A 13720-nucleotide genomic window follows, 5' to 3' on the forward strand; every position below is an offset into this window, starting at 1 on the left:
TCGGAGCTTTCTGGAGAACGGTTTTCCGGATAACGGATGCAACTTTCCAATATACATTCATTTAATGTAGTAATATGTAAAAGAAACCAGTATCTGCCCTGGTGGTTCTGACTTCTGATAGAATGTAGCAGAAGGAAGCTCATGAACAGATCTGGGGAGAGGCCTGCAAGGCTGACACCTGCTACATTGGTTCATGAGACAGAAGCAGCAGTGCAGAAAGGAACAGCAAGTAGCTGGGGGACTGCTGGGGAGTGCAGCCTTGGGGCATGCTAATTAATTACACCACAAGGCAGGGGGTGCCCTTCTATGATTGACACCCTCTTTTATTTCATTACAGGAGCAGTTCACCTTTACATTAACTTCTAGTATGTTATAGATGAACATCTTTATGATGTTTGAAGCATTGAGTTTATTAGATACCACCTCTATGGGGAAAGTCACCTTTTATTTCTGCAAAGTTTCCATTGGTATATTTTACCCAGTGGATGGTTTTCACCAGGATATACAGTATAATTATAAACAGGGTTTAGTGATGTCACATGAAAAGTTGTGGTTGTAAATCCCCAATAAAAAAGTGATAAAAGCTTTTATATATAAAAACACTCAGCCTGCAGCCTTGTGCCTTTATATGGTCACAGAACAACCCCTCAGTGACTTCTAATAGCCTTATCATTTACAGTAGGGGGTACATTATCCCTTATAATACATGAGTGATACTCAGAGTTCCCTGTATAACTCAGCCTGCAGCCTTGTGCCTTTATATGGTCACAGAACAACCCCTCAGTGACTTCTAATAGCCTTATCATTTACAGTAGGGGGTACATTATCCCTTATAATACATGAGTGATACTCAGAGTTCCCTGTATAACTCAGCCTGCAGCCTTGTGCCTTTATATGGTCACAGAACAACCCCTCAGTGACTTCTAATATCCTTATCATTTACAGTAGGGGGTACATTATCCCTTATAATACATGAGTGATACTCAGAGTTCCCTGTATAACTCAGCCTGTAGCCTTGTGCCTTTATATGGTCACAGAACAACCCCTCAGTGACTTCTAATATCCTTATCATTTACAGTAGGGGGTACATTATCCATTATAATACATGAGTGATACTCAGAGTTCCCTGTATAACTCAGCCTGCAGCCTTGTGCCTTTATATGGTCACAGAACAACCCCTCAGTGACTTCTAATATCCTTATAATTTACAGTAGGGGGTACATTATCCCTTATAATACATGAGTGATACTCAGAGTTCCCTGTATAACTCAGCCTGCAGCCTTGTGCCTTTATATGGTCACAGAACAACCCCTCAGTGACTTCTAATATCCTTATCATTTACAGTAGGGGGTACATTATCCCTTATAATACATGAGTGATACTCAGAGTTCCCTGTATAACTCAGCCTGTAGCCTTGTGCCTTTATATGGTCACAGAACAACCCCTCAGTGACTTCTAATATCCTTATCATTTACAGTAGGGGGTACATTATCCATTATAATACATGAGTGATACTCAGAGTTCCCTGTATAACTCAGCCTGCAGCCTTGTGCCTTTATATGGTCACAGAACAACCCCTCAGTGACTTCTAATATCCTTATAATTTACAGTAGGGGGTACATTATCCCTTATAATACATGAGTGATACTCAGAGTTCCCTGTATAACTCAGCCTGCAGCCTTGTGCCTTTATATGGTCACAGAACAACCCCTCAGTGACTTCTAATATCCTTATCATTTACAGTAGGGGGTACATTATCCCTTATAATACATGAGTGATACTCAGAGTTCCCTGTATAACTCAGCCTGTAGCCTTGTGCCTTTATATGGTCACAGAACAACCCCTCAGTGACTTCTAATATCCTTATCATTTACAGTAGGGGGTACATTATCCATTATAATACATGAGTGATACTCAGAGTTCCCTGTATAACTCAGCCTGCAGCCTTGTGCCTTTATATGGTCACAGAATGCCTCAGTGACTTCTAATATCCTTATCATTTACAGTAGGGGGTACATTATCCCTTATAATACATGAGTGATACTCAGAGTTCCCTGTATAACTCAGCCTGCAGCCTTGTGTCTTTATATGGTCACAGAACAACCCCTCAGTGACTTCTAATATCCTTATCATTTAAGGTAGGAGTACATTATGCCTTATAAAAGTGTAACAAAATAGACCAGAGATGCATCATATATTATTCAACGTCACACCCCATTCGACACAAGAGCCAGTTTAAAGCTTGGGTGCCCAGCAGATCAGATCAGTGCAATGCCAGATGAATTAAAATGACTTTACTGTTGCAATCTGGGTGTGATAGAAACTGGCAGTTGGACAGGTCAGGATATGTCTGTACTGGATTTTACAGGGAATATGTTGCTAAATTATTATTTTTATAACATTCGGCATGGACAAGTAAAAACATGCAGATAGAATGTAATGCAAAAAACATGCTTATCCTCAGGTAATGGTGCCGTTATAAAGTATGGATTATTTCCTAACTCGTTGTGGTCCTATCACAGCCCTACAGTGCTGGGTGATTATTTCCCAGAAAGCAGTGGAAAAGCAAATTACCTATAGGGAAGACGCAGCAATGGAGGTGGATTTAATCAGTACCCTGGGCCATAACTGGGCAGTATTGAGCACAGTCAGGTGTAGCCAAGGTTATAAACCTTCTGGATTTCAGTTCTGGGCGGGTGACGTCACCAAGTTAAATATAAAGCTCTTGTTTTACTGCAGTTACTAATTGCCACATGCAACTGCCAGAGGATTCCCAACACAACAACATGTTTTGTAGGTAACACCAAACCTCTTTTTGCCACTATAGTTCCACCGTCACGCTCATGCTTGGGCACACAATCCCATCACCTCCCCACTGACAGCCTCATAGTTATTATTTCCAGGATCTGCTCCTGTTTCTTTAGGCACATGACCTTGTCCATATAAACATATCTAAAGCTGACCAAAAGCACCTGCAGGTCACTGGAGTATGATAGAGGCATGACGTTGGGAGCCAAAGGTGCAACAGATTCCCTGAAGCCATATCCACACTTAGTTGCGCATATCAGTCGATTATTTATAGTAAACAAAGGTCTTGTGTATTAATTTACAGGTATGTACAGATAGATGTGCTGCAATCCATTGTCTCCATAATAAATTCTCTGCCCACTTACCCTTTATACTATTGGAATGTGGCCCTTGTATAATTGAATCAGTGAAGGTTGGACACCTATGCTAAGAACACCCCAAAGGCTCAGGGTCCATCCACTTGCCTATTGTGGGACAATTGAATTAGTGAAAACAAACCACACCTAGATATAAGGACACCTAGATAGAAGGCTCCGCCCACTTACCTATGAATGTGTCACACGAGGAGGCCAACTTCACCAAAATATGAGGAGTCCTTCATACTGATCTGAGGTTACATTTGTCAGCCATTGTAACTATCAACAAGTGTTACTTTCTTTTCCTTCAAGCAGCAGACTGACATTGAGCACTTTCTTACAGAAGCAATAGAATTACATTGGCATCTCATGGGCGAATATACTGCAAAGGCAGAGATCCTGGGGAGGTATAAACCTGAGCTGATCTGTAGAGAAAAGAATAAGGAATCCAAATATTCAATTACGTGGTACAACTGCACATTTCTTTCCCCTCGAGTTGTTTCCATAGTAAGGGCACAGAGGTATATTCTCAGCAGTAGATGAACAATCCATAGGTGAGTTTTGTTATTAGTGTATTGGCTTTGGAATCTCCCTGCTCATCCCGAAGGACAATTTCTGAAGGAAATCTATTAGGTGCTTATTCACCTGCCTAGAATTAGTAATATGTCTGTTTACAATGCTGTGTGTATATTGGCACGTGTACACATTGCTATTTTTATCTCATTACCCCATAGACTCCATGAGTGGCCATGTACATAAATATCCTCTTGTCCGCCCAGGTCTGCAAATGAATGAACGAGCAAAGCAATAAGCCATATTGGTTCAAGTGCAGAGACATATAATTTGTGGGGTACTTATTTAAACAGCTGGATTCCTATGCAGAACATCCCATGCCCAATAAAGTTCAACAGATAGGATCTTCCACCAGTTCAGATTAATATCTACTGGAACCCCTGATCAAGTGTTGATCTGGAAGAACTTAGTTCTCCTTGTTTGAGAAATCACTTCTATCCTATCTATAATACACAAAGGGGCATGTTTATTAAAGTCCAAATACCAAAAACGAAATTGAGTTTTTTTACAATAAAATCCAAATTTTTAGCGGAAAAAAAACCTAAATTTTTTGGAAATGTATTATACCCTGAGGATGGAAAATCAGAATCTGAAAATCCAGCATCTCAAACCTGCCGAGGTTTAATACAAGTTAATGGGAGAGGTCCCTATCCTATTTAGACGTTTCTGTGGTCTGCACTGGAATTAGCCCGAAAATCAAACTATTTCCAACTTTTTGGGCAACAATCCGAAAAATGTTGGCTTTTTGGGAAAAAGCCTGAAAAAATTGAGCTATTTGGGAAAAAAACTCAGAAAACGTCATATGATTTGAATTTTTGCTCAATTTTTTCAGTTTGTCCCCGATCCGATTAAATTGTCATTTTTATTAATAAATAATATTAATTTTATTAATTAGTTTGGTCAGACTTTTTTTTATTAAAATAATAAGAAAAATTTGGATTTTGATAAATAAGCCCCAACATGTCCAAATAGCTTGTAGAATAAATCTTTGTAAAGAGTGACTGGTGATGCCACCAGTTGTAATCCAAACACCATCCCTTTCTTTTAGATACGAGTGGTGGCTTTCACTCATGTTAGTGGCTAATAAGCACATTAATAAGACAGTTCCTGTTGAACAGAATTTGACTCACATGGAGCCTATGAGGGGAGCCATACATGGTGTCATGCAAATGCCATGGGCTCAGCTCTAGCGTGCGGGCAGTGGTTCTGCTTCCCTTTTGCTAATCCGACTGGTATTTCCGCAAAGCCACAAGTTCCAATATAGCTAAAAACTTGTGGTTCTGGCCCACATTTGAATTTTGGTAGGTGTTATAAACCCCAAACTCAAGGGAAATACTTAAAAGAGTGCAAAGTCTTCTACAGGGCTGATCAGCCAATCAGCAGGTACGGTCTAGACTTGGGAAAACTTGTTATTACCCCATAAGATGGCATGTAACAGTTCTTTCCTTTTGACTCAACAAACAGATTATTGATCAATTTGGTAAAATACATGGTGGGGACTGGTCTATGAGCAGTAGTCTGGATAACCAGGCCAATCATGGTGGGGAGGTGGGAGAATAAAGAAGAAAACCAGCCTGTGTATGGGCAGCTTTAAAGAAAAGACTTCTTCGGGAAAGAATAGCACAAATGGTAGGGACAAAAACTGTAAACCATATCTACCAATCAGATTACTTACCAAAATAAATTTACTGCTGAAGGTGACTCTCCTTTTCTAACATCGAATTGTGAGGCCAGGGACACAGGTGAGACATTCAAAGATGTTCCCCTGAGCCCAGGCCTTGGTAGGGGTTTCATAGCCTGAGAAATATGCACTAGATGAAATGACAAACCATGTGCTTAAAGGGATCCTGTCATCGGAAAACATGTTTTTTTCAAAACGCATTACTTTATAGTACTACTCCAGCAGAATTCTGCACTGAAATCCATTTCTCAAAAAAACAAACAGATTTTTTTATATTCAATTTTGAAATCTGACATGGGGCTAGACATATTGTCAATTTCCCAGCTGCCCCTGGTAATGTGACTTGTGCCTGCACTTTAGGAGAGAACTGCTTTCTGGCAGGCTGCTGTTTTTCCTTCTCAATGTAACTGAATGTGTCTCAGTGGGACATGGGTTTTTACTATTGAGTGCTGTTCTTAGATCTACCAGGCAGCTGTTATCTTGTGTTAGGGAGCTGCTATCTGGTTACCTTCCCATTGTTCTTTTGTTTGGCTGCTGGGGGTTAAAAGGGAGGGGGTGATATCACTCCAACTTGCAGTACAGCAGTAAAGAGTGATTGAAGTTTATCAGAGCTCAAGTCACATGACTTGGGGCAGCTGGGAAATTGACAAAATGTCTAGCCCCATGTCAGATTTCATAATTGAATATAAAAAAATCTGTTTGCTCTTTTGAGAAATGGATTTCAGTGCAGAATTCTGCTGGAGCAGCACTATTAACTGATTCATTTTGAAAAAAAATTTTTTTTCCCATGACAGTATCCCTTTAATATTCACAATGGGAACATCCAACCTGCAGGCCTCAAGATGCAGACAAAAAAATTGTGTGAGATTTTTTTTCCAAACAAATTCATAGTTTAATGAATATGAGATCTTGTGCCTTATTTAAAGGGTTTATATTATATATTTATATATATTAGGGGTGCACCGAATCCAGGATTCGGTTCGGGCTTTTTCAGCTGGATTCGGATGAATCCTTCTGCCCGCCGAACCGAATTCGGATCCTAATTTGCATATGCAAATTGGGGTGGGGAGGAAAATCACGTGACTTTTTGTCACAAAACAAGGAAGTAAAAAATGTTCGGTTCGGTCTTTCGCAAAGGATTCAGGGGTTCGGCCGAATCCAAAATAGTGGATTCGGTGCATCCCTAATATATATCCAGTGCCTAGATGTTAATCTAATTATTAATTAACTGAATCCCATTTCTGTTGTCAACATAAACTGTTTGCAGGGCAAATATCCATCGCGTATTGACTTAGACGTGTCATTGTCACTTTAAGACCAAACTGAATTCTCCCGTAATGAGTTGCTTTTCTCTCCCATTGTGCTGAACTAGCAAAGTTTCCGCATGAGTTCTCCCTGTACTCCTGATTTAGATGAGCTAGCATTCTTTTGCTTTTGCCAACCTCCTGTTTTTATCACAGAAACACTACAAACCATAAGACGTGGGAGGAGTTGCCTTTGTCTGTCCACTCAGCTTCTTCATCTTTATCTCTATTTACTGTTCTCTTCTTTCATTCTTCTATTTTTCTCTTGTTCTTTGCCCTTCTGTCTTATTGTTTCTCCTCTTCCTTCCTTCATTATTTTTCTCTCTTGGTCAATCTTTCCCTCCCTAATTCCATGTTCCCTCTCCTCTCTCTCATTCAGAAGTATAGACTGTAATGGGTGCGTCGACAGTATTAATTATTGATTTTGGTGTCCATGTGGACTTTTCTTGGATCCCTGATGGGACAGTACAACCTTGGGAAGAAAGTTACTGGTGGGGTCCACGTACTAAGTTGTTCTTATAATCAGTTTAATAGCCAGTCCTCAAGATTTTGCAAATGTAAAGCAGAATTCAAACTTACATGTGGTGTTTTGGGTAAAGCCAGGTTTGGAATCAAATCCATAACAAAAGCATTGAAGTGTAAACCAAGGTGCTTCCCACCAATCTAAACAAAATCCTGCATCAGCAACTTTTGTTACACAAGGCTCCATGCACCACCCTGTGGGTCCAGTACTGGTTTAATGAGCCATGCAACCTTTATCCAAGAAACAAACAGGACTATCCCACTATTAATTTCACTTTCAGTGGTGCAGTGCATTCATGGGGACCAGTTAAGCACCAGTACAACTGCTCAGTAACCTTTAATTGTCTAGTACTGTTGAGTAAAATATAATTTATATTATTTATATACTGTTTCTTCCTATGGTCATGGATGCTCCATTGAGTACACACTCTAATAAAGCCATGGCTGGAAAATAACCATTGTATAACATGTTACTCAGATATGGGAATGACTGTTTTAATCTGTGTATTATTTTGGCATAGTTGTAAACATTTCTTGTTTTTGCCAGATGACTGACCCATGAATCGGCTGGAGATCACGTGACAGTTCTATAATGGCCACCATTCCTTCAATCACTAGGCGACTGGCTCGTCGCGAGTTCAGTTCTTCCAAAGATGGGAGGCTGTCCGTAGGAGGTTCTGTAATGAAGGTAACATGGCTTTGGTAGCCTTGAGAAAACCCATCCTTAAATAAAAGGAGGGTTCTGGCCAAATGTTGCTTTAACTGAAAAACTTTCCCAAACAAATTTTGATCACACTGCCATGAATTTTTAATATTTTTTATTTTCGATTTACAGATAATTTACACAATTATGCACATTTGTGCTACGATGTAATTTGTCAAGTAGGATCTCTGTATTGTTCTATATTTATATCTTCCAATCATTTTTGCTTGTGAAAATGTGAAACAGTTCAGGAAACTGAAACTACGTTGTTTTTAAATTGTACATCCTTTTCTGTGTGGCTAAGCTGTTGTTAGCAGGATGTGGTTACCCAAGATGAGTTGGGCAACTATGGGTTAAAGGAGTGTTATTTACTGCAAGCAGTGCATCAATATCAGATCATAAACTTCTCTTAGACCAAAGAATACCACCAATTTGTAACAGTATCACCAACTGACCATGAACTGGGAAACCAGCACAGGTCTAACCTAGGAGTAGCTGCTCATTACAGGTCTAATCTTAGAATAGCAGCCCATTACAGGTCTATCTTTGAAGTAGCAGCCCAGTACAGGTTTAATCTTGGAGTAGCAGCCCAGTACAGGTGTGATCTTGGAGTACTATCCTAGTACAGGTCTAACCTTGGAGCAGCAACCCAGCTACAGGTATAACCTTGGAGCAGCAGTCCAGTACAGGTGTAACCTTGGAGCACCAGCCCAAGTACAGGCGTAACCTAAGAGTAGCAGCCAAGTACAGGTTTAATCTTGGAGTACAGGTGTGATCTTGGAGTACTAACCAGGTACAGGTCTAACCTTGGAGCAGCAACCCAGTTACAGGTATAACCTTGGAGCACCAGCCCAAGTACAGGCGTAACCTTGGAGTAGCAGCCCAGTACAGGTGTGATCTTGGAGCACCAGCCCAGTACAGGTCTAAACTTGCAATATCTTTTGGAACTACATATACATGTAGCTTGGGGCTGATACAGTTACACACAGAATACCCCTGGATATGCCACAGATTGATTCTTTGATTTACTGGATTATGGATTGAGGGTCATTTGGTTTTATTAAATTCACCCAAATCATCTAATTTACTGCACTGTTCTTCCCTGCATGTGTTTTCACTAAATAAATAAAATCATGGGCCAGTGAGTAAATACCAAATCACTTGGTGGTTATTACTGTATGTCATCTATACATAATGGTGCAGCACATGACACTTTAACCTACATCTGCCTTTGAGGCTGGCCAATGCTTCCTGTTGGTGGGGGGCTGCATCAGCATGTTCATGGCTGACCCAAGAGTATTAAAACAGACACTGGCTAAAACTAATGTAAACTTTCTATAAACCCCAATATATTATGTTACAAGATGTTTGCTTACATTTATCATGTGCAGATAAGGGTTGTCTCCTTTAAGAGGCTCAGCCAGAAGGCAAGTCAGGGTGAGATATAAAGTGATACTGATTCAAGATATTATTACATTTTCCAGACATTCAGTAGTCCTAGATATTTTTGGAGCCCCACATAATGGATAGGTGGACTGGAGAGCTTACATTACATAATAGGGGGTGCTGGGCAGCTACCTCGAAAATAGTCTTCTGCCTACCCCTAGTCTGCACCTCTCAGTTACTCCCTTTGCTTCCCATCGCTCACCCCTCCCCTCCATAGCTCACCCCTATCTGTCGCGCGTGTGCGCAGACACACGCACAGGGCTTTCCGACCGGGCTTCCTAGGGCGCCCGTCCGGCCCTGCTGTTGGGGCAGGGGTCCTGCCTAATTTTTGGCCTGAACGGGGTGGGTGGGATCTTGAAGACAAAAAGTCTGAAAAACTGTTCTAAACATTTTTAACTTCACCCTAACCAAAACATTTGTAATTATCCACTTGACCTTAAAATAATACAGTTGTCTGTAATAATTTCTTTAGAATTTTGTTTTTTAATTCAACGTTTTAGCCACAAAAAGCGCTGTAGCATTTGCACAGTAATTTCTGCTTTTTATTTTCCTCCCCACCTTTTTTTACATGGATCTCAATTGACCTTCTTTTTTTAAACTCCCAGAGATTTTAACTTGATGTTTTAATTCCCAAAGGAATAAACTGAGAATCATTAATTCATTCTGCTCAGTGTTTCAATGATGGAATCGTATAATCAACATAAAGTAGAAATAACTGTTGGCCCATAATAAAAAAATAACATTTTTATAAAATCAAACCCAGCTAGTAACCATTGTTTTGTGCTTACAGATCATTTCCAGTACATCGGTAGAATCACTGTTAACGGCAGAAGAAGACTTTTTGGAATACTTGTCTTTCCTAAGCACGGTGGCACTGAATGCATTACTACGGGCTGGTAAAGCTTTCAAAATTCTTTAAAAATGTTTTTTAATTCAAAATAAATGCTTACTTTAAGAAACCTTTCTAAGAATCCAAGTAGGGAATGGAGAATATATATGTATCATCTTGATACCTGATATCCAGAAAGCTCAGAAGACAACTGAGAAGACAACCCCCATAGACATTTTAAAAAAATAATTCAATTTTTTTAAATTATTTCTATGTTCTCTATAATAATTAAACAGTACTTTGTATTTGATGGTAACTAAGTTGCACCAATCCACATTGACAGCAAAACAATGAGATTGGGTTTGGTTCATGTTCAGATCTTTTAAGTACACGGGAAAGATGATTTATATTTTTCCAAGTTGGTGGTATTTTTTGAACAGTTAAAAATTTTTTTTCAATTACAATTTTTTTCCTCTTAATTACCATAACAAAATAAGAATGGAAAAGCTTGATCATGTTGCCACAGAAAAGACAATTACAGTACATTGTTCCATTACTTTTCAGCAAGTCTGCAAAAATCTCACTGTTATTATAAAATCTCAAAAAAATAAAATTGAGTGTTGAAAATATACCTTCTTATGACTTCTATAGAAGCACTCCAAGTTTTAGCTGCCAATTTGTTTCTTTTGAATATTGCAGATTTCAATTTAAAAATGGTGGTTCGAGATTTTTTTTTGATTGTAAACTCAGATATGAGTGAATTTGGAATTTGGATTGTGGGTAGTGATGGGCGAATTTATTTATTTTTTTGCGCGATTCGCCGCCAGCGAATAAATTCACGAAACGCTCGCGAAAATTCTCAGCAAAAATTTGCCGGCATCAAAAAAAAAACAAGTCCCCGGCACCGTTTCGCGATTTTTCGCCGTTTCGCGAATTTTGCTAATTTTTCGGTGCAAATTCGCCCATCACTAATTGTGGGGGTTGTTTGACACTTTTTGGTGAAAATCACATTTTAGAATTTTACTTAATTTGACGCACAAGGTATGGTGAATTACTAGAAAAGAAACAGGTTCCAAGCATTCTGGATAATAGATTCCATATCTGTTTTGGGGAAATTGGCTACCTCAGGTGCCACCTCCATAACTACCACCTGATACTCCTGTTTTGAGGCATGCAGATGAACCATACCCAAGGCCATTCCAACTCACTACAATAAATCAGGTTACAGCTCCACCTTGTTTTCTCCTGTCATCTCCTTAAACACAAATTTATTGGTTCAGTGAAATGACTACTTTGCCAACTTGTCTATACGTTCATGAGAACAGGGACTCTTGGCCAAAATTCTACTAAAATATTTTCTTTCATCTCAGGTGCAGTGGATCCAGGGAATGTAAAGCTACTGCAACATTTCAATGAAAGTTTCCATGGACTCTGGGAATTAATATCTGCAAGTTACAAAACACTAAAACAGACACATGAACAGAATTTGGCACTGGACACTGATGAGCTCTACCTCCTGCAACAAGCAACTGACTTTGTTCAGATATTTAAAGAGTAAGGCCAAAGGAATTTGTAGGTTTTAGATTGGGGGTCCCCAATCTTTTTATCCATGAGCCACACTCAAATGTAGAAAGAGTTGAAAAAGTTCTTGAAGGTGTCAAATAAGGGCTATGATTGGCCATTGTGTAGCCCCTACAGGACCAAAACTTGCCTCCAAGTCTGGAACTAAAATAACCACCTGCTTTGAGGTCACTGGGAGCCACATCTAAAGGGTTGCTGAGCAACACGTTTCTCACGAGTCACTGGTTGGGGACCACTGTTTTAGAACAAGAATTTAATTTATCCCAGGGAATGAGGTGACTTGGGGATTACCCAACCTCTATCACCCTGAACATGAAAATGTGGCAATTGGCAAACATATGCCTGAAATCAATATATTAAAATGGTGACACAATTATCTTCTTTTGTTGCAGATATTTTGAATCGGTTTCAGATTTTATGGTGGTAAAGGGATTTGACAGAGCAGCCAAGCAAGCGAGGTGAGTCTGTTTATATAAATTGTAGTCTACTCACACACTGCGTGTTCTGCCCTTTGTGAATCACTGTCTCGGGCAAAAGGGAGGTAAACTGACTTGTTCAAGGTCTTGATACAATATTCACACCCATTTCTCCTTTCTATCTATTTGCATGAATTCCATTGGCATGATTCATGCTGCCCTTCTTTTCCAGGAAAAAAAAGTACCCTTATATCGCAGCTCCATTCTAGAGAAAACTTCTACCATTCCATTGTTGACAAATACCAGGCCACAGTTCAGCCCCAAATAATAAGTAAATGCTGAAATACACAGCCTCATTCTCAATCTATTTCAGGGCAGTAATCCTGGAAAAAAATGTTCCATCTGAATCCAGACAAAATTCATGTTACGCTTCTAGGTCGTTCTAATCTTACTTTGCATTGTCATTCTGGATATCGCTGGATATCGCTCAGATGAATCTGTGTATTATATCTGTATTTTATACATACATAATATAAAACAAGAAACAATTTAAAGCAGAACCTTTTTTAGTCATGGTGCTATTCCAGGAAGAACTCATATTACCATTTTATTCAGACAAATACTATGTTAGAGCTGCAATCTGTAAGAAGAATAAAGTCATGTTGCTGCCCTATTATGTGCCGAGTGTTGAGTTCCATTCCGGGCAAAGCTCATGTATCAGGTACATTCCCGAGTAAAAATGTTCCATTCCATTCATGGCAGAACTTATGTTACAGTTGCATTGTAGACTTAATCTCTGTTACCAGCCCAGTCCAAAAAAACTCATCCCGTGTTATGTTTGTTCTATAGAACTAACCCACTAAAACTCCAACTGAAGATATATTGAGTTAAAAGATAACATGGGTGGATGAACCTATATGGACCGGGAGCAGTTCCCTATGACAATCATTAATTCTAGAATGAGTCAAACCAAATAGACAGCACAGCAATTTATAGATACGGCAAGTAGAGTGCTGCATTGGGTTAAAGGGATTCTGTCATGGGAAAATATGTTTTTTTCAAAACGCATCAGTTAATAGTGCTACTCCAGCAGACTTCTGCACTGAAATCCATTTCTCAAAAGAGCAAACAGATTTTTTTATATTCAATTATGAAATCTGACATGGGGCTAGATATTTTGTCAATTTCCCAGGTGCCCCAGGTCATGTGACTTGTGCCTGCACTTCAGGAGAGAAATGCTTTCTGGCAGGCTGCTGTTTTTCCATCTCAATGTAACTGAATGTGTCTCAGTGGGACATGGGTTTTTACTATTGAGTGTTGTTCTTAGATCTACCAGGCAGCTGTTATCGTGTGTTAGGGAGCTGTTAAAGAGTGATTGAAGTTTATCAGAGCACAAGTCACATCATTTGGGGCAGCTGGGAAATTGACAAAATTTCTAGCCCCATGTCAGATTTCAAAATTGAATTTAAAAAAATCTGTTTGCTCTTATAAGAAATGGATT

General features: G+C 39.4%; 1 protein-coding gene across 6 annotated transcripts in view; it reads left to right on the forward strand.

Annotated features, from left to right (window-relative positions):
* The window catches only part of LOC108718688 (ALS2 C-terminal-like protein), a 54414-nt gene that overhangs the window by 12344 nt on the left and 28350 nt on the right, over positions 1–13720 (forward strand). For 4 of the 6 annotated variants that reach the window (XR_001936049.2, XM_018267032.2, XM_018267034.2 and 1 more), the window contains exons 2-5: positions 7792–7932; positions 10184–10289; positions 11593–11776; positions 12196–12261. Coding sequence is in view for 4 of the 6 variants with exons in the window: in XM_018267032.2 (XP_018122521.1) it covers positions 7837–7932; positions 10184–10289; positions 11593–11776; positions 12196–12261 (452 nt within the window). In the remaining 2 variants the exon portion in view is untranslated. Of the gene's footprint in view, positions 1–2477; positions 3719–7791; positions 7933–10183; positions 10290–11592; positions 11777–12195; positions 12262–13720 lie in introns of those variants that run through there. The other 2 variants (XM_018267033.2, XM_018267035.2) reach the window with 2 other exon arrangements.

The sequence above is a fragment of the Xenopus laevis genome, chromosome 6L (genome assembly GCF_017654675.1).
Source record: "Xenopus laevis strain J_2021 chromosome 6L, Xenopus_laevis_v10.1, whole genome shotgun sequence".
Lineage (NCBI taxonomy): Eukaryota > Metazoa > Chordata > Amphibia > Anura > Pipidae > Xenopus > Xenopus laevis.